The following is a 24886-nucleotide window of genomic DNA, read 5'->3' as shown; positions in this document are numbered from 1 at the left end:
ATTGATTCAGAATTGATTTAAACTGAATCAATTCAGTTACAACTGCTGACATCATTGAAGGATAGTTGACCGGAACCTGTTAGTGTTACAAACAGGGAAAGTAAACAAATGAATTGGATTAATAACACTTAGCACAGCATGTTGGAGGTACAGAGACTTTGTATTACATTCCATCATTTGATAAGAACACTGAACAGTTATATGGCATCTTTACATGAAAATTCACCTTTACAAACAAACTTGAAATTCTCCTGGCATTTCATGCACACATACATGTAAAGAGGCCATAAAACTGTTCTTTTTATCAAACCATGATGGTGTGTAATACAAGTCTCTGCTATTTCAAAATACTGTGCCAAGTGTTATTAATCCAATTCAGTTGTTTACCTTCCCTATTTGTAACACTTACTAACAGGTTCTGTCCGGCAATGCTTTGATGTTAGCACAAGAAAACTGATCAGTGAATTGTTTATTTAGATGAGTAAAGATTATTAGTAGATTTAGTTTTCCTTTTGTGTCAGTTTCAAACTGATTCAACTAAATTGGTTCCAACCAGCTGTAATGCATACAGGGACAGGAGAAGTGACTTCGGTTAATGATTTTTAACCAATTCAAAATTCCATGTGGGAACATGGCTACAGTGTTGCAGTTTCTTCTCTCCTACTTATTTCAAATTTTTGTTTTCCAACAAAATAAGTGAAATTAATTCTTCAGGAAAGTTTGCAGGTTATTTCACTTCAAAGTTTTGAAAAGAATTACTCGACATTTTTCAATTTTTGGTATCTGTAATACTAGCATTTTACCTCATGCAGAACGGTCAAAATAGAACAAGAAGGTTGACTTACAATTTTCAAGTGTGCCCATAGTAATGTACGTGAAGCGTGGGGAGTGGAAGTGATGGTATTGACCAAGAAATAGATGTTCAATATCCTAGGCAGTGATATTCTATTTCAGGTTCCGAGAATTCTGGGTAAATTTTTTAGCTTTATATCTCTGACTATAGTCAATGGTGCTTATACGTATTGCTCCAACTGGGTCACCTATTCTTAAAATTCGACCACAGAATTGATGTGTGTTGTTTACTATTTCTACTGTACTTTTAACGATCAGTGTGAATTGTGATATCAGGTGAAATGATAATAAAAAAAGCAGGCAGTGTCCACCATTAATGTAGGTTGCACAATAGAGGCGGTTCTTATGCACAATAGAGGCAGTTCGTAGTGAAATGTACATGGGTGATTGATTGATTGCCATTGAGCTATGTTGCTGTGGTGCTGCTTTAAACCTAGTAAGGTATTTAGGGGTCAAAGTTGAACAACTTAAGTAGTAGCTTGGAATTCTCTTACAGTACAATCACATTGTCATGTTCAAGTGCTATTGAATAATCATTGACGTATGTGTATATAGCATGACGTGGGATTCCTTTAAAGGCCCATAATTCAATCCCAGGTTCTAGTGGTGAGATTAATAGTTCAATGTAGGATAAAAATCTAAATTCTTTTAGTTCGGCTTCACGCACCCCTCCCCAACCCCCTTCTAACTAAATTGGTTAAAATTGAAAATGTTTCGGACAACACAGTCAATTTCAAATCAGTATATAGTAGTATGTACTACTATGAATACAAAGCCGTTATGAAAAAATCGTTCTTTTGTTAACACTTTACTTTATTTTAGTGTCATGCATTTACTATAGTGAAAATTCTTCTTATTTCTCAATTTGACGACATTTTTTTTTTATCAATATTTACATTTAGGGGTATAAAACATTCATTAAAAGTAAAATCAATTTTGTTGGATGAGAACTAAAATGGCTCAACCCCTCCCCCCTCCCCCACCCCGAAAGTAAAAGAATTTAGTTTTTTGTCCTACACTAAGCTATTAATCTAACCCTTAATTTGTAAGAACTATTACAGCTGAAGCCATAATTGTTACATACATGCTTAAAAAGTTTCCTTACATTCAACGGATTATTAATTGTTGTTACTAAACCTCACAGATAATACTTTAGATTTCTGTGATTATTTATTATTTGAAATGAAAGAGCTTTTTTTTATCAGTATTTTATTTTTTATCATTACTTTTTAGTTGTCTTGGTGGAAGTAATGCAATGACACCTTGTCCTGCGGGTACTTACAATGATCAAACAACACAAGATGAAGAAGCAGATTGCCAGGTGTGTATCAGGTCCCATTCAAGTAATCTGATTGGTTGTATGGAATTTAATTTATGCAAATCTTTCAGTTATTATTCGGCCATGAATATTATGAAAATTAAACAACACAGTAATGCATTATTTTGGTATTTTGGATATTCAACTAAATAAAATCAACTAAAACAGTCCACAGTATCTGTATGATTGTGTACAATATTTGTATAGAGTGCATCCGTGTATTGCATAGCATATGTCTATCTGGTTCATAATATTTTTTAAAATTCTTTGTTGGCTGTATAGAACTTAGAAGAAAGTAGAATATTAGCATATTAGACTTTCTGTACACATTAAATGTAATTGGATGTACAAACATATCGAAGTGAAACACAATCATACACAAATTACTATTTGGCCACTGAGGGCGCTGTTGGCCACTGAGGGCACTGGTACAAACTTCTGAAGAAATTGCTCCCTTGAAATGCACATGGAGGCTATGATCCAAAATCATCCATAAGCCCAATGTTTAACATTATGACAAAGTAATAATGGGTAAATTAATTTATTTCACTATTTTTATTATTTTAGGATTGTTCAGCTGGTACCTTTAGTAGTGCAGGGGCTGAATACTGCGAGTTGTGTCTAGGAGGGTTTATGTGTGGTATTGATGGACTAGCCCTCGGAAGTCTAACAGAATGTGGACAAGGTTACTTTGCTAACAATGGTAGCACAGATTGTACTGCATGTCCTGCTGGTTATAAATGTCCGTATAATGGAATGTCAGAGCCAACACAGTGTGAAGATGGCTACTATACAGACACTGAAGGTATGTGGACTTTACAGCACAGTTTAAGAATGGCTTGCCAACTAGGTTTGCTTCTGATAGTATTGGGGTAGTTCAGTGCTAACACTACGCTGGCACTAGCACCTCACCAGTATGTGTTAGCAACTGGAAGGGTTAATGTTTGCACCAGCTCTGTGTTAACATCAGGCTAGCAGTATAGTACAGTTAAGAATGGCTTGCTAACTAGGTTTGCATCAGATAGTATTGGGTTAGTTCAGAGCTAACACTAGGCTGGCACTAGCACCTCACTAGTATGTGTTAGCAACCAGCTTTGTGTTAACATCTCATTCAGGCTTTCAGTGCAGCGCAGTGCAGTGCAGTGTAGTGTGTATCTGATAGTATCGGGTTAGCTCAGTGCTAACACTATGCTGGCACTAGCACCACACCAGTATTTGTTAGCAGCTCGAAGGGTTAATGTTTGCCTCAGCTCTGTGCTAATATCAAGTTAGCAGTACAGTACAGTTAAGATTCACTTGCCAGCTGTGCTCGCATCTGATATCATAATGGAGTAGTTTAGACCTAACACTAGGCTGGCACTATTACGCACCTCACTAGTACATGTATGTTTTAGCAACTGGAACTTGGAGGGATAATGCCTACACCTAAATCGCGTGCCAGCATTACGCTATATCAATATAAACATGTGACCTTGCTTGATGACAATAACAATGCTATTGACTGGAAGGGTTAAATGGATAGCACAGTGCTAACACTGGGCTGACACTAAGCCAGCAAATTGAAAAGGGAATGTTGAACTTAGATTTACATGTCTATATGTATCACTTGATGTGGAGAGTGAAATTATTTATTATGTAATATGTGTGAATTCTATATGTGAAATGATATGATGGAATTAAGTGTGATGAGATGTGGTGTGATGTAAACTAATGTAATGATGTTATGTGATGTGAAACACTGATTTGAAACACTGTGATGTTATACATGTAGGTGATGTTTGATATGATTTGTGATGTGATGCAATGCGATGCAATGCAATGCAATGTGATGTTATGCGATGTGATGCGATGTGATGTGATGTGATGTTATGTGATGTTATGCGATGCAATGTGATGTAATGCAATGTGATGTGATGTGATGTGATGTGATGCAATGTGATGTAATCCAAGTTCAATATTAGTACATGTATATTCAGGATATGGAGATAATACAAAGTCTCAAAATTAACGATTCGTTGTGTTCATTTCCAGCACAAATATCGTGTGCACAATGCACAGCTGGTTCTGAGTGTCCTAATGGTAACAGCCAATCAGAATGCTCAGCTGGCTATTTCAGTGCAGCAGGTGTAATGGTATGTACCAGGTGTGAAGCTGGAACTTACAGGTGAGTTACGAAATATATAAACTGATATTAACTCGTACATGTATTTACATAAATTTGAATGTTGTATATCAGTTCATCTGGTACATGAATTTACTCTTACCTGCACTTTGTCTCACTTCATGTGGTACTTGTATTTACATAATTTTTAATTTTATGTTTCAGTTCATCTGGTGCAGACCAGTGTACTATATGTGAGCAAGGCTATGCTTGTCCAGACCCCAGCCAGTCTCCCGTTCAGTGTACAAAAGGTTATATTTCATTAGCTGGTGCTTCCAACTGTACCAGATGTGCCAATGGTAAGGTTAACATTTAGATTTAATCACTAGACCCTGTTCAAATACACACAGCTCTGTCAGTACTGCACTGGCATAAAGTGACAACTGACTTGTATTAACCTACCAAGTTTGTCTGTCTCATGGCATAAAGTCACAAGTGAATTGTATCAACCTACCAAGTTTGCCTGTCTTATGCTTTGCTAAAACTCTGGACAATGTGTGACAGACAAACTTGGTAGGTTGCAAGAATGGATGAATTGGGTACACGAAACTCACAGTAGAGTGGTGTGTCTGATGGACTTCCATGATCTACAAGCAGAGTACATTATTTTGGCGTACCAAGGTTTGCACTATCTTAATCGTAGGGTGATTAGATTCATGGAATGTACCAGCGATCTTGAACTAAAAAGATGAATGGAGAGAAATTATAAACTGACTAAGTGCCTGAGTGTGCTCAACCTGATAATCACATTATCATTCAAGATAAAATTTATTCTGTGTTTGTTTCCCAGATGAGATAAGTGCAGAGCCGGCACGTACTTCATGTCTTCCTTGTCCAGCTGGTCAGTCTTGTACTGATCCGACACAAGACCCGATAGACTGCGTTGCTGGAGAGTACGCCGCTCAAGGTGATGCAACGTGTGTATCGTGTCTATCTGGATATCGGTGTCCAACGACGTCATTGCAGGAAGATTGTAGCGGTGTTACAGGTCAGTTCGTTATCTGTTAGTCTAGAGGCTATCTGTTGTCTTTGAATCTCTTTCAACTTCTATTCAAATAACATAGACATTTAAACTTTTGAAACACTACACACAATTCATATTTAGTGAAAGCAAAAAGTGAAGCTTTCGTCCACATGCTGTGCCCTGGGTTGGTCACATGACTCATCATAGGAATCATGTGACAAAGGAATGGAATCCCAGATGTGTGAACATTTAATCTGATGTACGTAGACTTTGAAAGTCTAATGATTGAATCCAAGATAAAAATGGTGATCTTGGTTATAAATACAATGTGTGTTTGTTGTTTTCAATGTGAAAGGCTGTTTGATGAATTCTTGGTACCTGAAATAGAATATTACTGCCTAGGTGCATCATAAAAATAATTGCTTTCTATTTCCTGGTCGACACCATAACTTCACTCCACACACCTCACATGCATTACTATAGGTGCGCGTGAAAATGAGTCGACCTTCTTGTTCTATTTTGACCCCCTAGCTTGAGGTAAAATGCTATTGCAGGTACTGAGAATAAGTCAACCTTGTTCTATTTTGACCCTCTACCATGAGGTAAAATGCTATTGCAGGTACTGAGAATAAGTCAACCTTCTTGTTCTATTTTGACCCTCTACCATGAGGTAAAATGCTATTGCAGGTACTGAGAATAAGTCAACCTTGTTCTATTTTGACCCTCTAGCATGAGGTAAAATACTATTGCAGGTACTGAGAATAAGTTAACCTTGTTCTATTTTGACCCTCTAGCATGAGGTAAAATACTATTGCAGGTACTGAGAATAAGTCAACCTTGTTCTATTTTGACCCTCTAGTATGAGGTAAAATACTATTGCAGGTACTGAGAAAACATTTTTCAAAGAAAGTAATCATTCCTTTATGATGTTGTGGTTATGATCTTACCTAACATGATATTTATTCTATAGGCACTTATTCAGTTGGAGGGTCAACGAACTGTACACTGTGTCCTGCTGGCTATGAATGTACATCAACCAGTTTAACGGCTTGTAGTTCAGGACAGTACAGTGCTGAAGGAGGTATGTAACCTTATAATCGATTTTGGTTCCCTGTTGTACAGTGAATGTGCCATGTTATAAGAAAGACAAAAGAATGTGTAGTTTTTGCCACTAGGAGTGCTGTTTGAAAAGGCTGTATCACTGTTATAAGAAAGACAAAAGATTGTGTAGTTTTTGCCACTAGGAGTGCTGTTTGAAAAGGCTGTATCACTGTTATAAGAAAGACAAAAGATTGTGTAGTTTTGGCAAACAAGCATGTCATGTTTGCAAAGCCCACACAATACTATCATGGAAAAAAACAAAAGAATAATATAGTTGGACACTAGGAGTGCTATTTAGAAATATGGAACTGAGAGTTACTGTAGTCAAGTACTGTAGACCTTTGATGATATGCCATTTTTTTCATTTACACAAGATAGTAGAGTTCCTTGCTGACCATAGTAATGGACATCAAAAGCATTTTAAGAAATTTGCATTTACTCCATCACATGTAGACTGATGCTGTAAGATTGTATTCCAGCCCCACCCTTCCCGAAAGAGTGTAAAATTTTGAAATATAAATTTTAAATAAAAAACTTTGTATCTCAGTATTTCAAGGATATTAAAGATTGATGTAGATTGTAAGATGTGTTGTTTTGCTATGCCTTCACTGTCCTACCCTATCTATCTATGAAAGGGGTTGACTGATGTGTGAGGACACCCCGTCATGGCATGTGAGGGAACCCTCTCATGGCGTCACAGCATGTGAGAGCACCCTATCACGGCATATGAGGGAACTCTCTCATGGCATCACAGCATGTTACGGCACCCTGTCATGGCATGTGAGGGCATCGTGTCACGACATGTGAGGGCACCCTGTCACTGCATGTGAAGACACCCTGTCACAACATACCTTATGGATTTAGATTGACGACACTCTTAAATATTCCACATAGCCATAGAAACTTAAAAAGTGTGAATTGTGTGTATGAGTATCATATACTGATTTTCAATCTTACAGATATGACATGTACAGACTGCGGTGTTGGCAACTATTGTCCATCAGGTGCTGCAGCTCCTATTGCATGTCCCGGTGGTTACTATGCAGATTCCGCCACAGATACGTCTTGCACTGATTGTCCAGCAGGCTCGCAATGTACAACATCTTCTGTTACTACATGTGATCCAAAGTATTATTCAACTGGGTATGCAACTGCCTGTGAACCGTGTCCAGCAGGTAATGCTTATTGTAGATTTGATAGTAATCTAATAATTTGATAATCTTTACTTATACTGGATAGTTCTTTAAGTATATAAACACTCAAGAAGTCCAGTGAGGGCAATCCCTCATGGGTTCAGTGTTAATGCAGGAGGAAACCGGAGTACCCAGGGAAAACCTGCGTTGTTCAGTAGAGTCAAACTGAACGACACATTTCTTACTTACAGCATGGTAAATTTAATCAAACCTTGAATGGGTTCAAACCCTGACCACTGGTAAAAGGCAAGTGGTTTAACCACTCAGCCACCGACAACCCAAACATGTGTTGTTACTCCCTCTCTAGGTCTTGCCAGAGAAGTGTGAGTTCATTGAAGACTGTAATGACATATCATATTCAATTTCTTTTCCGCTTCAAAAGTGTCTGAAATATTTTTGGAAAGAAGGACCAATTTATCGCCTTAAATGGACAAGTAAGTCATAGATATTGTTTCATCAAGCTATAGAGAATCTAATAAACTGTTTGCTATATTACAGGTTATCAGTGTACAGTAACAACTGTCTTACCAGTCAAATGTAACACTGGTTGGTACAACGATGATCCATTGAATGAGAATTGTCGACAATGTCCCGAAGGAAGTGCTTGTCCTGATGCCACTCAAGCACCGACTCCATGTGAATCAGGTATGTACTAGACATTGTAAATTTTTATACTAGGCTACGATATATTGTTGTGTTTTGTAACTTCCTATAAATCTAGGTTATCTTTACTTACTTTATATTTCTTATAGGTAAATACAGCAATGCTGGTGCTACTTCCTGTACAGACTGTCCACCTGGCTATGCCTGCCCTGTAGGGGGCAGTGTGACAGCTTGTGCCCCAGGTTCTTATTCAATAGGAAGTGCCATATCCTGTACCATCTGTTCAGCTGGTTATTATTGTGAAAGTACTACGTAAGTAGCCAGAGTTTGTCTGTTTAAATTTGTGTTATATTCTGTGTGTTGTGTTAGCTTCTAATATGTGTTGTGTTACTTTCTGTGTTGTGTTGTGTTGTGTTGTGTTGTGTTATATTCTGTGTGTTATGTTAGATTCTGTGTGTTTTGTTAGATTCTGTGTTGTGTTAGCTTCTAATATGTGTTGTGTTACTTTCTGTGTTGTGTTGTGTTGTGTTGTGTTATATTCTGTGTGTTGTGTTATATTCTGTGTGTTTTGTTAGATTCTGTGTCGTGCTAGATTCTGTGTTATCTTAGAATCATTGTCTTGTGCTAGATTCTGTGTGTCATACTAGATTCTGTGTGTTATCTTAGATTCTGTGTGTTGTGCTAGATTCTGTGCATTGTGTTACATTGTGTGTGTGTTACATTCTGTGTTTCATGGTAGATTCTGTATGTTGTCTGAGATTCTGTGTGTTATCTTAGATTCTGTGTGTTTCGTGGTAGATTCTGTGTGTTGTCTTAGATTCTGTGTGTTGTCTTAGATTCTGTGTGTTATGTTTTGTTTCTCATGTCAGATTTTTGCTGAAAGTACTAATGATGTTCTGAGGTTGCAAGCAAACCAACAGTAATACTTGCTAGTATTTCTAAAAAATTGAACTATGAATCTATGATACAGATTCTAGAAAAAAATGACAGGAAATATAATTTAGCCGTAATTTTCCCTGACAGAACTGACAACGAGATAGAATGTGAACCAGGCACATATTCTGCCAGTAATGCTACAGAGTGCACAATATGTCCTGCTGGTGAGGAATGTCCCAGTACGGATGGCCAGAATATCCGGGTTTGTGAAGCTGGGGAATACAGTACATCTCAGAGTGTGGCATGCATCAGTTGTCCGGCAGGGTATGCCTGTCCTTATACAGATAGTGACTACCAGCAACAATGTCAACCTGGAACGTACTCAACTGGACAACAAACGGCATGTACAGGATGTAAACCAGGATAGTGAGTGAACAATTTATTATTAACCTTACAACGCCATGTCTGCGCGCACACGCACACACACACACACACACACACACACACACACACACACACACACACACACACACACACACACACACACACACACACACACACACACACACATATATACAACCAGTAACATTGAAGTAAAGCACTTTCTCTGTATTACACTCATTTATAGCATTCGTATTACAGCAAGTAACACTGCAGTAAAGCACTTTCTCTATGAGCTACACTCGTTTATACCATTCATATTACAACAGGTAACACTAAAGTAAAGCATATTCTCTGTTACACTTATTTATAGCATTCATATTACAACTAGTAACACTGAAGTAAAGCACTTTCTCTATGTGCTACACTCATTTATAGCATTCATATTACAATGACTAACACTGAAGTAAAGCACTTTCTCTATGTGCTACACTCATTTATAGCATTCATATCAAGCGTAAAAGTATACCGTTTCAATTTGTTTATTTACAAGCCTGGTGTGTGGCCTTTCTAATGTGGTCAATTAGCAAATGAAACAGTATATTTTTACACTTGATGTGGATGTTATAAACAATTGTAGTACATACAGAAAATGTTTTACTTTGGTGTTATGGGTTGTATACAGTCCCTTTTGGGTTCTCAGGCCATGTCTGTATATATGCATATATAAGTAAGGCCATGCATCAAGATCTGGTTACAATCATAAAGCTTTCAATATATGTCCATTCACCAATCATAGTAATTAAAATACTAATTTGACCTTTGCACTCTGAGTATCGTGTCTGTTGACCAATCATGATTTAATTGTCCACTTGACCTTTAACCTTTCAGTATGTGTCCATATACCAATCGTAATGATGAGATTGAGTGCATCGATGGTTATTATTCTGTGGGTAACCAATCACGATGTTATGCTTGTGCAGCTGGCTATGAATGTCCTAACAGAGATGTAGCTGATGGGTAAGTACATAAAGTGAACTCTGAGCTTTGACCTTTGGCCTTTGATACTTCTTTGTGTATAGAGTAACTCTCATAGTAAACACTTCCCTGGGGAGATATAATTTTTTGACCAGCCACCATTCATCAGCGTGTTATACTGCCCTCTAGTGGTCAATTGTAGCAAACATTCATCAGCTTTGTATACAGCCCCAGTAGTCAACTGGAGCAAACATTCATCAGCTTTGGTATACTGCTCTCTAGTGGTCAACTGTAGCTTGCAAATTCAGATATTAACAGTCAGCTTGCAGAAAATTGAAAAAAAAAAAGTTTTCTCAACTAGTCACATACTTTCTGTAAATGAAATTTCTCAAAATTTTCCAAGAAAAAGCTGCAAGTGTTGAAGAATGGCCGTAAGTTGTCAACAATTCTCATCGTCATTTTATCCCTCACTTTATTGTAATCCAAACGACGATAGTTATCAGAAGTTAAAAAATTAGGGCATGATGGAGTTTTGATAATTGATTAATTGTGTATATTGTTATTTACAGGACTGAGTGTGCACCAGGTACCTATTCATTTGGTAGACAATCGCTGTGTACTGAATGTAACCCTGGTTACTACTGTCCCTCTACAGTTCAAGGGCCTAAAATATGTTCACAGGGTTATTACAGTGGTCCTGTCGCTCCCAACTGTACTATATGTGAAGCCGGTTATGAATGCTCAGATCGAGAAGGTACAGTGAATCGTATAGAATTGTTTCATTTGCTTTTGAAGTTGTCGTTATGCATGTGTGTAAAGAGCATCTTGTCTCATAAGTGAAAGGCATCTTGATTTCTCCTGTAAATCTTACGTATTGAAACACATACAACTATGGGAATTAAACCATTGGCAAACTCAGACACAAACTAAACCCACTGTTACTAGTATACATTCATACATACATACATACATACATACACACATACACACATACACACATACACACATACATACATACATACATACATACATACATACATACATACATACATACATACATACATACATACAGACATACATACATACATACATACATACATACATACATACCTACATACATACATACATACATACATACATACATACATGCATACATACATGCATACACACATACAAGTATACACGTACACACACATACACACACACACACTCACACACACACACACACACACACACACACACACACACACACACACATAAAGTATATCTTATGTAGGGGACAGGCTTGAATAGCTGTAAGCTAAATCCCGATTCCCCTATTTACCCACGAAATAGTATTTTTGTATGTGTATCTGTAATGTTCATTTGTGCTTTTGGGTAAATAAAACACTATATACATGTATGTATTAAAACACATACTACTGTGGAAATTCAGCTATTGGCAAACTCAGAAAGACACAAATTAAAGCTGCAATGAAAAACATACTAATCAAGCTATTGGCAAACTCAGCAATGAAATAAATACTACTGTGGAAAACTAGCTATTGGTAAACTCAGCAATGAAATAAATACTACTGTGGAAAACTAGCTATGGTGAACTCGGCAATGAAACAAATACTACTGTGGAAAACTAGCTATTGGTAAACTCAGCAATGAAACAAATACTACTGTGGAAAACTAGCTATGGTGAACTCGGCAATTAAATAAATACTACTGTGGAAAACTAGCTATTGGTAAACTCAGCAACGAAACAAATACTACTGTGGAAAACTAGCTATGGTAAACTCAGCAATGAAACAAATACTACTGTGGAAAACTAGCTATGGTGAACTCGGCAATTAAATAAATACTACTGTGGAAAACTAGCTATTGGTAAACTCAGCAATGAAACAAATACTACTGTGGAAAACTAGCTATGGTAAACTCAGCAATTATATAAATACTACTGTGGAAAACTAGCTATTGGTAAACTCAGCAATGAAACAAATACTACTGTGGAAATCTAGCTATTGGTAAACTCAGCAATGAAACAAATACTACTGTGGAAAACTAGCTATGGTAAACTCAGCAATTATATAAATACTACTGTGGAAAACTAGCTATTGGTAAACTCAGCAATGAAACAAATACTACTGTGGAAAACTAGCCATTGGCAAACTCAGCAATGAAACAAATACTACTGTGGAAAACTAGCTATTGGTAAACTCAGCAATTATATAAATACTACTGTGGAAAACTAGCTATTGGTAAACTCAGGAATGAGACATACTACTATGGAAAACTAGCTATTGGTAAACTCAGACACACACTAAAGCTATTGGTACATGTTTATGTAAGCTATCAGTTATGCAATGAAAAATATTGTCCAATAACTTCAGACATTGATAGTGAAAATAACAGATCTCATAATTGTATTACAGTTCCTGTTGAGTGTCTTCCCGGTAGTTGGTCACAGGCTGGTTCCATTAAATGTAGTAAGTGTCACAGTGGCTATATATGCCCTGAGGCGTCCACATCACCAACACCAGCCGATGGACTATGTGAGAGAGGTGGATACTGTGACGGTACAAACTTCTACTCTTGCCCTACTGGTACATACAACCCAAATAATGGCTCTAAAAGTCAAATAGACTGTATTGTGTGTCCTGCTGGTAAGTGTAATACTGTATTTTATTTTGTCTCAGACTTTGTTCCGCAGACAAATGTCTTCTCCACAAGCCAAAGTATATAGACTCATTTCATTTGACGGGCGCGTTTTTTTCGTGTGCAGCATCTCGCCTCTAGAACACTTTGCCACTGGAAATACGTCAAAAGCCCACAGCTTGTTCTTTTAGGAAGAACCTTAAAACATAACTTCAGCAAAGCTTTCAACATGTATATGTAATTGTGCAACGCCTTTACTTAGTATTAGATACGAGTGCTTTATAAATAACTTGATTGATTGATTGATTGATTGATTGATTGATTAATTGATTTATTGATTGTCTCACATACCTTGAAATCTTTCACTTTATTATTCTGCCCTGTATATCAAAGCTGTATGACCTATAACTGGAAACAAGATTCAATAGATGTACTTGTAATATCATACACTGTGAACAGCGCCCTCAATGTAACCATGTTTTCAACCTGTTATTATATACTACTTATGGATAAAATCAACCTCTAATTAGTATGGACAGTGTTCAGTTATTTGTATTCCAACAATTTTCAGTGAATATATTGTTGGTTGTCTGATTGAAAAAAAAAGCCAGTTACAGCTAGTGTACATGTATTGAGTATTAAAAAATATGTTAATTTATTGTTGCTAGGTTACTACTGTCTTGGTCCAGGCGAATACCAATATGAAGACAAACCGTGTCCCGTTGGACATTACTGTTTACAAGGAACATCATATGCTACAAGATTTCCTTGTCCTGGTAGGTATAAATCTCTTTATGTCAGATTTTTCTCTAAAGGAGGCAGAAGTATGCAATTACTAGAATTCATACCATGGCCCGCAATTGTGGTTGAAATGCTACCTCTGAACAGCACCCCCTAGTGACCAAACTATACAATCTTTTGTCTTTCTGATAACCAGAACATGATATTAATATTATGGTCCAAATACTACCTCAGAACAGTGCCCCCAGTGGCCCAACTATACAATCTTTTGTCTTTGTGATGACCAGAATGTGGATGGGACATTTATTGATAATCTTTTGTCTGAATATGTAAGATCTGTTGATTATATCGTGGTCTGAGCGTACTGATATTGTATACACGTTGTATTAAGACTTTGATGTATAACCATGTGTATCATAGGTGTAGTATATACCAAGGATTTTCTGTTTGTACTATTGGGTAGTTTTTTTCTGACAGATTTAGAACTCTGGTAGTAGAGAAAGGCACTTTGGTAAAAATTCATGCAATTCCATGATTTGTACTATCATGGATGGATAAGCGTTGTAAAATACCTGATGAAATGCTAGAGATTGTACTTTAAATGCACCATTTTGATTGAAATGAATTATTTATGCTTCTTTTATATATAATTTTCTTTTAAAATGGATGATTTGTGATATATTTTGTTCCACAGGTGGTACATACAATGACCAACCCAACGCTACATCAGAATCATTCTGTAAGGTCTGTCCAGAAGGTCACTATTGTCCTTCTGCCAGTGACTATGAAGGTCCTCCCTGTCCTGCAGGATTTTACTGCTTGGAGGGTCAGGAGTCCGGTACCCAGAACGCTTGCCCTATAGGAACATTTAGTGATCAGCTGAGTTTAAATTGTAAGTTGAAAAGAAGTGCTCTTTAACACTTCAATTGCCTATTATGATAAGAGGCTTTTCCCCTAAATAGCTCCCTCTATTGGCAGTGTTTTCATTTCAACGTGATATTGTTGCAATTAGACCCCTTTCCAGTAAATAGCGCCCTCTATTGGCAGGGTTTTCATTTGAAAGTGATTGTCACAAATCAGACACCTGTCCAGTAAATAGCACCCTCTATGGACAGTATTTGTCATTTCAAAGGAATACTTTAGTAGTGTTGTACTTATTAGAGACCTTTCTAGTAATTAGCACCCTCTATTGGCAGCATCTGTCATTTCAAAATAAATCATTTGATAGTGTTGCTATAAGACACCTCTCTAGTAAACAGTGCCCTCAGTGGCCTGAACAAAACTTTGGCCCAGCTCACAGAGTGATATTTGTCAGTAATTGAGGTACAAACAGAGATAATAAGTTAATCAATTGTTATTATTTCTTTCAGCATCTGATCAATGTACTGAATGTCCAGTGGGTCACTATTGTCCATATGGTAGTGCTGGGCAGCCTAGGACAGCACCAATAGAATGCCCACCAGGGACATACAACCCAGACCCCAGAACTGGACATCAATATCACTGCAGACTTTGTGATGCTGGCAGGTCCTGTCCATGGTCTGGAGAATCTAATAGTACACATCCATGTGCAGAAGGTAAAACACCCCTTCTTTCTGTACATTTTGGTTTCTTCCTTCTCTCTGATAATGTTAGTGTATAGTGTTTGTCTAATTATGCATAAAAATGTGGGTAAGATGCCCCAACAATCTACACGTTTAGTTTCTTCCATCCCTTTGATAATTGATAATTGAAATGCATAGGGTCTAACTAAATATCCATAGGTAAGACACCCCTACTTTCTACACATCTTGGTTTCTTCTTTATATTGGAAACCTGTGAATACAACTTTGCGCGCAAAACCATGAAGTAAGAAATGAATCAATGCGATTTTCGTAACAGTGTTCAAACCCTGAAATGTGAAAAAGTCACACAATAACATACATGAACACACACACAGTCATACACACAGTAATAGTCATTCTCACCTGAAAGATTTTGACCACATGACTGGGTATTATTTGGTCCCACCATGGTCCTGTGAGGGCGCTGTTCATAATAATTTAATATTCTCCCCTATTGCAGGTTACTACTGTCCAAATGGAACTATTACAAATGACCAATATCCATGTCCACCTGGTACATATACAAGTGCAACCAATCTAATATCTGCTGAGGAATGCTCTGAGTGTCCATTAGGTCACTACTGTACTTGGGCAACAGGTATGTTGTAATTGGCCTTTCCAAAATTTGCCATGGTGGCGCTCTACTTCCTGTCTGTGTGTAAATTGGGGGTATACATGGTATAGGTTACTCAGTTAATCATAAAGCACTGCTGCTTGCCTCAATGTCTGAACAATATGAAAAAAACTCCCTGATTTACACTTCTACAGAATGCTAAGGGGCAAAGCTCTTAAGAAATGGTACTGTGAGGTGATGATACCCCCAATGAGAGCGAGGGCGCTGTATTCTCAATTTTTTGTTTGCAGTCTTGAATGGCCTATAGATGCTGATAAATCAAAATTATGATAGATATATTCATATTAATCCAAATGCAAACTTGAATTTGAAGTTGATCACCACAGTACTGAGAAGGTTTGAAGCCATGGTAACATGCACATGAGCTAACTTTGCAGTCACAAACACTAACAGTTGCATGCTTGACAATGGCAGGGTCTATTCCAAACCAAACCCATATCTGTTGGAACATGGTGAAAGAGTTGAACTATTACTGTATAGCCATAGTATGCTATATCAAAAACGGCTGTCTATTGTATGATGTGTACACCATATTAAGGAAAGCAGTGTCATTGATTCACTAACATAATGCTTGTAAAAGAATTTTGTATCATCAACAATTCTAAATTGCCAGTTTTGTTTTGTTTAGAATGTTCTAATTATTTTGTTATCACATAATTATTTTGTTATCACTATGTATGATTTTATTTTGAAACTGGCAATAAATGAATGAATGAATGAATAAATGAAAGAATGAATGAATGAATGAATGAAAAAAACAGACAGAAGTTCTATGATGAGTGGCCCAGAATCATGTTAGTTCTTACTTTGAAATGCTAGAAATATACAAAATTGAATGTACACTGCAGCTGACGGTTTGAGCTTGCATTATTGGTGAGAAAAGTTTTCCCAAGCAGCACTCCAAGTGGCCAAAGTGTAATATCTTTTGTTTTTACAATAACTGGAATGTGATTTGTCACTGTTAGCTTGTAACCATATATCTGCAGTGATTTACAACCCATAACACCAAAGTAAAGCATTTTCTGTATGTACCACAATCATTTATGGCATCCATATCAAGTGTAAAAGTATACTGTTTCATTTGCTAATACAACCCATTACACCAAAGGGAAGTGTTTTCTGTATGTACCACAATCATTTATAGCATCCATGTCAAGTGTAAAAGTATACTGTTTCATTTGCTAATTGACAACATTAGAAAGGCCACATGTAAATAAATTGAAATGCTATAAATGAGTGTAACACACAGAGAAAGTGCTTTACTTCAGTGTTATTTGTTGTACATTACTTCTCACCTTGTACATGTTTCTGTTGGGACAATTCTCTGATCTGGTTTTGTTCTTACCAACAGAGAATTTTGGTTCTACCAACCCACCTAAGCCATGTATGCCAGGTTACTACTGTCCTCCTATGACACCAAGTCCAGACAGATACCCTTGTCCGCCAGGTACATTCTCACCTAATGCTGATAACAGTGAAGTAGGAAACTGTACTATTTGTACAGCAGGATATTACTGTCTAGGTAAGTAGAAATACATGGTTAACTTTGAATCACAAGTTGAGGGATGCATACATACATACATACATACATACATACATACATACATACATACATACATACATACATACATACATACATACATACATACATACATACATACATACATACATACATACATACATACATACATGTATATGTGTGCTGTATAGGTAGGTCTGTCTGTTTGTTTGTCTGTCTGTCTCCTCAATAGTAAGTTATTTATATATTTTTTTATATTTTTGTTCAACAGGTGGTCAAACAACTGTAAGTGGTGACTGTCCACCTGCCTACTACTGCCCAGCAGGGTCAGAAGTTGCTGAACAGTACGGATGCCCGAATGGGACATATAATCCTTCCAATAACTTGGTGTCTGAAAGTCAGTGTTTAAACTGTACCCTAGGTAGGCTTTCCTGATGTCATATTACGTCTACTAAATGAGTAATTTATTTGCCAAATGTGCTCAGTTTTAAAATTATACAAGTTTCATATCTCAACATCATTGTGTACGTATACTTGATACTAGTAGTAATAGTATATAAAAAAATTGCAAATTTTTTAGAATTTTCGTAGTTTGACAGGTGAAAAAGAAATGCATAAATATTTTGAAAGGTTATGTAAGATGTTTCATATAGCAACACGTGAGTGTTGATTATTTGTAAGATTTTTCAATTGTTATGATTTACTGTATTTTTTTTCCAGGTCATTTCTGTGAGTATGCAAGTGTGTCACCTATAGACTGTCCTGCTGGTACCTATATGCCATATGGTGCTGATACAAGTGGTGTTGTTATTGGTGAACCAGCTGGTTATCAGTTTCATTGTATGGACTGCCCCGGTGGATACTATTGTCTCAACGCCACCTATGATCCGACGCCGTGTGGTCTTGGCATGTACTCAGAGCCTGGACAGATGGAATGTAAAACATGTGAGATTGGGTGAGTCAGTGTTGCAAAATTGCTTGTAGGAATGTATAGTGCATTGACAAAATTTCGAGTCATTACTCCAGGAGTCACCCCAAATTAGCATGTATCCATAGTTATAATTATATTATTTTCCAGCTGTACTCCCATTCAGCTTGTAATTACATCTTGTGTTAAGGGGTTTTGTCACTTCATGCCTTTCATTCGAAGTGACAAGGCCTCCTTAGGTCACTCATATTTTCTTTGGCTGAATGAACAAAGATATTGGGAAATAATATCTAAATGTTGTTGTATCTATGCTTCCTTTGTAGTCACTACTGTGATGCAGTTAATACCTCAGAGTCAGATATGTTAACCGACAAGAGATGTCCAGCTGGTTATTTCTGTCCTGCTGGACTGCAGTCAGTTAGTGATGCTGATGATTGTACCGTGGCCCATTACTGCCCCGAAGGTAAGTTTACACAACATATATAGTGGCATGATGCAATGACTTTCTCAGTGATGCATAACAAGTATAAATACAGCACTATCAAATATAGGGGAAGGGAGGGAGGGAGTGAGGGGCAGACAGACAGACAGACAGACAGACAGACAGACAGACAGACAGACAGACAGACAGACAGACAGACAGACAGACAGACAGACAGATGAACAAAATGAATGAATGAACAAACGGACAGATGAATGGACACACATGTTACCAGGTAGACTGACTTACTACTAGTTACTAATGAATTAGCTGGCTTCAAATACAAATCATTAAATATATTCGATAGTTGTGCATTACCTTTCATTTAATCCTATCCTGTATGCAAAATAAAGGTAATACCAGCGTTATATCTTCAAATTAATATTTCTTTTTAACCCTTATCATCTGACAGCTACAACTGAGGAACTGAACTGCCCTGTTGGTACTGTGAATCCAAACTTAAACCTTGGAGCTGTGACTGAGTGTTTGCCCTGCTATGCTGGGTCTTACTGTCTAGAAGAAGTGTCTGTTGTCACTGGACTATGTAGTGAAGGATACTACTGTCCTACTAATATCACCAATCCATATGGTGTGAATCCACCTCACATTGGATCCTATGGCCCGGAACAGGTAGAAAATCATATTACTTAATTTATCAAATCAGTTTTAGTCACATAAAAAGCTAATATCCTGGTTATCAGAAAGACAAAAGATTTTTTAGTTTGGCCACTTGGAGTGCTGTTCACAATCAGTTTTAAAACCTGAATTAAAGACACAACTGCCCTATATAAAGAGGATTATGGCTAATCTATGCAAATGCAGGAAATTCAAACTGCTGTACAGAGCACTCGCTTCTGGGTCTTGTTTTCAGCATTTTTTCTGTGCTTCGAGAAACACACAGGTCATGTATCATGTACAAATTGTTTGTGAATGTCGTAGGATGCTAACTTGATACACAAATTAGTTGAAAATCAGTCTGTTTGTTTCAAGTGCCAGTGAACATTTTAAATGGATACCAGGCGCTATATAAATTTGTTATCATATCATATCATATAGAATGAAAAAACCTCTCCAAATGAGACAAATTCCCCTGCAAACAGCTGCTTAGATTGTGTGTCATTCAGGATTATTCAAATATGCAGCATTTGCATGTGAAAAACCCACATATAGGGAATGTTTATATTTTGGTGATTACTTCACAGTGAGTCATCACAAGTTCTCCACCTCCAAACATACAGTCAGTCATATGCAAAAATGGTCCTAGGCGCCGCCAGTTGCATGTTTAAGGCTATGGCTATAGCGTCCTTTGTAAACTATTTCTTGTTAAAAAACTATGATAGTTGAATACTACAGCCTTCATTAAGTTTTTAAAAAAAAATTCTTTTTCTAAAACTTACACAAATGAGAGTATTAAATTATTGACGTTTTGTTTCTTAGGTACCCTGTCCAGCAACTACATACATGGATGTGCAAGGTGCTGGTGCCTTAGAAGACTGTATGGCTTGTCCAGGTGGTTCGTATTGTGAGGTTGGAACCTCTGATCCAATAATATGTCCACGTTCTTTCTACTGTCCACCAGAATCATCAGCTCCGATACCTTGTCCTATTGGTCGATATGGAAACCAAACAGGTGTGTTGATTTAATGAGTCGGGTAGATTTTTTTACAGTTAGATGGTTACATTTAGACAGAGAGGCAATGAATATTCATGATGTTGTCACTGATGGTAATAGGCAGGGGGGGGGGGGAGGCTATGAATATTCATTGTTCAGCCATTACATAAAAAACTCTGCTGGCTCCCATGATGCATTGTGGCCAACAGCAAAGATCTCCTAATGGGGACAATTTCAGCTTCGTGTTTCTCTGAAATTACCTGTAATGTTGGTGATGTAAAACCACGACATGGCGCTTCAGAACCCAAAATTCATGAAAATGGCTTTTTTTCCTGGAGTGGCATCCCCTGTAAGACAATGGCCTATCTTTTAATAAGTGTCAGCAATCATTTTAACATATATACCATATTACATTTTGATTTTTTGTAACCATTTGTTTTCTGTGTTCTTCCCACAGGGGCCACCTCTATATCTGACTGCCCATTGTGTGATCCAGGGTATTACTGTGATTCACAGGGTCTCTTTAAACCCCGTGCACCCTGTGATCCTGGCTATTTGTGTTATGAAGGAGCCTACACATCCACGCCTACAGATGGCACAACGGGAGAGATATGTCCTGCCGGTGGCTACTGTACTTTGGGGTCATACGCCAGTCAGCCATGTCCACCTGGAACCTATAGTAACACTTCCGGAGCTGTTAACCATTATGATTGTTATGCCTGTGATCCGGGATTCTATTGCAGTAATGCCAGGACTCCGGAACCCACCGGACCCTGTAATCCAGGATACTACTGCACTGGTGGTGCCAGAACACCGAACCAGACTTTAACCCAGCCGGGATATTATTCACCGTCTGGTTCGGCCATGCCATTTGCTTGTGAGTTAGGCACCTATATGCCATATGATAGAGCCGGTGAATGTTTGACTTGTGAAGCCGGGTTTTACTGCCCAGAGAAAGGATTGACTAACATGACTGCTTGCCCTGCCGGTTGGTATTGTGGGGAAGGGGAGTACACAGCACAGGCTTGTCCTGTTGGGACGTTTCAACCATTTGAGTACCAAGTCTCGTTTGATAATTGTACAGATTGTCCGCAAGGGCATTACTGTGATGATAACGCATTGACAGCTCCGACTGGAAAATGTGATGAGGGGCATATCTGTTATTTGAATGCAGAGTTTTCAAACCCAGTATACAATAATGATAACTCAAGTGATAAAATTATACTGCTTTGGGGTGATATTTGTGGATTGGGACGATACTGTCCGGAAGGTACTACGTACATGGTACCCTGTCCTACTGGAACTTACTTGAATTACTTAGGTGGTAAGAATGTAACAGAGTGCATACAGTGTGATCCTGGCTATTTTTGCAATGAAACTGGTTTGGCTGCACCAATGGCGGAATGCTGGGCTGGTTTTTACTGCTTAGGTGGAGCCGACCAACCGAATCCACATGATAACATTACTGGTGCACCATGTTCTGTGAGAAGGTACTGCCCTGCTGGGTCATATGATGAAAAAGTGTGTGCTGTCGGTACTTTTGCGAATGAAACAGGAATGTCTGAATGCCTGAACTGCCCAGAAGGATACTATTGCCAACCAGACAATGATCCAATACTTTGTCCGCAGGGATTTTATTGCATAGGTAGTACAAACAGTGAGAGGGAGACAGTGCCAAAAGCTTGTTCGGTAGGAACATATGGAATTAGGGAAGGGTTGACGGATGTATCCGAGTGTAGTGACTGCTTGCCGGGTGAATATTGTGAAACTGAAGGATTGTCTAATGGTACTGGTTTGGTTAAAGCTGGCTATTGGTCTAAGAGAGGTGCAGAGCAAGCTGGTCCGTTTGGTGCTGTAAGCGATGATTGGGGTATATGTCCAGCAGGTTTCTACTGTCCAGAAGGTAGCGGTGATCCAACACCATGCCCACCTGGCAGGTTCAGGTGAGTCTACATACTATTAATATTATTGCAGGAATACATTTGTTTGTTTCTCACACTGAAAAAGCATTTCTATTCATTACTCTTAATAAGTCAAGATTATGATGTCAAGGTGCTAACAACAACCACACTGGTGGCCAGCCCCACCTTTAATTGAGTAGTTTCTGTATCTCTGAACTAAACTGTTTGTATTTCTTTCTTTCCAGTACTTCCACACATCTCGGGGAGGAAAGTGAGTGTACACTATGTACAGCAGGCTATTACTGTGCTGACTATAACTTAACAGCTGAGACTGACCAGTGTGCACCTGGATATTATTGTCTTAGAGGCTCTCCAGAATCCCAACCCTCAGATCCAAGTTATGGTGGAGAATGTCCCACAGGTATGAATACACATCCGCTGCTAATATATTTTGCCTTCTATAAGTGTTTGCCTGAGAAATAGTGTGTTTAAAGTTGCACTAACTGACACTGGAACATTATCAAAAATAGTAATACTATAATTATGATGTTAGGTATAATGACTTACTTGTGATGGCCTACACCTAAACAATATTGAATCACCCATGGGTAAATATATTTGTGGAGCTGTAGTTGTATTATTGTCCACACACTAAAGTCAGTGCCCCCCCCCCTCCCCCCTCTATCATCACAATTTCAAACTGTTATTGTACTAATTATGGAAAAAGTCGGCTTCTAATTAATATATATACAATCATACAATGTCTAGTTATTGGCATCTTTTTCCACACAATGCTAATGTCAGTTGTGAGAACAAAATGAAATATCTATAGTTTTTGCCCTAACTAATGTGTACCACCATTTTAAAGAACATTGGCATGAACGCGACAGTACTTACCATATCATGTTTTTTTCTCACTAGGTTTTAAGTGTCCTGGTGGTTCGGAGTTCCCCACACCATGTCTGGCTGGAACTTACACTAACCTAACTGCCCAAACGTCATGTATGAGTTGTCCAGCTGGTTTCTACTGTTTTGAGAATACCACTATACCGTCATCGTGCCCTGCTGGTTACTTCTGTGGTGATAATACTGAGACACCGTACCAGAACCCTTGTCCTAGAGGAACATTTAATAACATGACTGAAAGAACCACAGTGGCGGATTGTTTGGCTTGTACTACTGGGTAAGGAGATAATAGTTGATTTTCCGGTTCCAAAATGCATTGCACGAGAGAGCACTTCGCCTTTGTTTTTACATTTAGTCTTGTTTTGTCTTTAATACGTTTGAAATATCATTTTCATAAGGAAATGATGCAAAGACATGCAGTCCTTTTTGATTATGAGTGATTTTATAGAACAAAGACTAAATGCCATCAATGACAGAGACCGGTGGATTTTACGGGTAAACCCAGGGTATGGTCAGGTAACAACCATCCCCCTAAGTAGTGTGTGCAAACCCCTCAGCACATACACAGTACATGGTGTTGTATGGAGAGACGCAGTGTATCTTGGAACCACCAACAGGTCTATTTGAAAACACAAATATTGTATGTGTTCTTCATGAAATAAGTGCTGACTAATCATATTGTGTTTTAGTATCTTAGTTACTCTTGTAACCAAACCTGAAATAAAGACATAAAATTTACTAAATTCTCTGTTCTTCATAAAATTAGCATAAATTTGCTGCGTTATGTTTCAAGATTATATTTACCATGGTAACCAAGCTTTAAATGGTATATAGAGTTAGGAAAAATACCAACAACCACAAACATGTATACTATATGTAGTACAGAAGAAATTGGCATTGCAGCCGTAGTATAAGTGCAAATACCCCAAGTAACCACACTTGAACTCCTGAGTCATAAGGTGCGGTTATTGTTACATCATGAAAATCCAAGAAAAGGAAACATTTGTAAAATATCTTCTACTATACATTTGGGTGCATATTTGGAATGCTTGCATGTTCATTGGAAACCCAAGTATTCAAGTGTTATATCTGGAGTAGGAAAATCTGATCATCTGATGTTGTTTTTGTTACTATAGTTACTATTGTGGCAACCAGGGGTTAGACTGGCCTTCCAATGTATGTGATCCAGGATGGTTCTGTAAGAACGGATCAGAATTTGCCCAGCCAGCTGATCCGGCACAAGGTGGTCAATGTATGGAAGGGGAATATTGTCCCGCTGGAAGCTCTCTTCCCATTGATTGTGTACCTGGAATGTACTGTGGCAATAATCAATTGTCTGAACCCACCGATAACTGCAGTGCTGGCTATTTCTGTATCCGAGCGTCTGTAGTCGCTGACCCAACAGATGGAGTAACAGGTATGTATTTTGCACTGTTAAGTTTGAAAAAATAATATTATTTTGCTGTGTTTCATGGGTTTCATTCTCAACC

The 24886-nt window shown here is 37.9% G+C and overlaps 1 protein-coding gene across 1 annotated transcript in view; it reads left to right on the top strand.

The window, feature by feature from the left end:
• LOC144439904 (uncharacterized) overlaps nucleotides 1–24886 on the top strand; it is a 144919-nt gene that overhangs the window by 29861 nt on the left and 90172 nt on the right. Inside the window, exons 3-29 of the mRNA XM_078129136.1 lie at nucleotides 2086–2173; nucleotides 2738–2975; nucleotides 4202–4334; nucleotides 4497–4630; nucleotides 5122–5319; nucleotides 6266–6376; nucleotides 7356–7571; nucleotides 8088–8234; nucleotides 8342–8504; nucleotides 9216–9494; nucleotides 10341–10469; nucleotides 10997–11181; nucleotides 12848–13078; nucleotides 13739–13846; nucleotides 14506–14703; nucleotides 15182–15388; nucleotides 15876–16013; nucleotides 17401–17571; nucleotides 17840–17965; nucleotides 18289–18523; nucleotides 18820–18959; nucleotides 19390–19607; nucleotides 20415–20607; nucleotides 21047–22532; nucleotides 22736–22911; nucleotides 23412–23673; nucleotides 24533–24813. Of these exons, the coding sequence (XP_077985262.1) occupies nucleotides 2086–2173; nucleotides 2738–2975; nucleotides 4202–4334; nucleotides 4497–4630; nucleotides 5122–5319; nucleotides 6266–6376; nucleotides 7356–7571; nucleotides 8088–8234; nucleotides 8342–8504; nucleotides 9216–9494; nucleotides 10341–10469; nucleotides 10997–11181; nucleotides 12848–13078; nucleotides 13739–13846; nucleotides 14506–14703; nucleotides 15182–15388; nucleotides 15876–16013; nucleotides 17401–17571; nucleotides 17840–17965; nucleotides 18289–18523; nucleotides 18820–18959; nucleotides 19390–19607; nucleotides 20415–20607; nucleotides 21047–22532; nucleotides 22736–22911; nucleotides 23412–23673; nucleotides 24533–24813 (6191 nt within the window). The remainder of the gene's footprint in view (nucleotides 1–2085; nucleotides 2174–2737; nucleotides 2976–4201; nucleotides 4335–4496; nucleotides 4631–5121; nucleotides 5320–6265; nucleotides 6377–7355; nucleotides 7572–8087; nucleotides 8235–8341; nucleotides 8505–9215; nucleotides 9495–10340; nucleotides 10470–10996; nucleotides 11182–12847; nucleotides 13079–13738; nucleotides 13847–14505; nucleotides 14704–15181; nucleotides 15389–15875; nucleotides 16014–17400; nucleotides 17572–17839; nucleotides 17966–18288; nucleotides 18524–18819; nucleotides 18960–19389; nucleotides 19608–20414; nucleotides 20608–21046; nucleotides 22533–22735; nucleotides 22912–23411; nucleotides 23674–24532; nucleotides 24814–24886) is intronic.

The sequence above is a fragment of the Glandiceps talaboti genome, chromosome 9, assembly GCF_964340395.1.
Source record: "Glandiceps talaboti chromosome 9, keGlaTala1.1, whole genome shotgun sequence".
Classification (NCBI taxonomy): Eukaryota; Metazoa; Hemichordata; class Enteropneusta; family Spengelidae; genus Glandiceps; species Glandiceps talaboti.
Note: the sequence above shows the minus strand (reverse complement) of the source record. Positions and strands in the feature narration are given on the sequence as shown.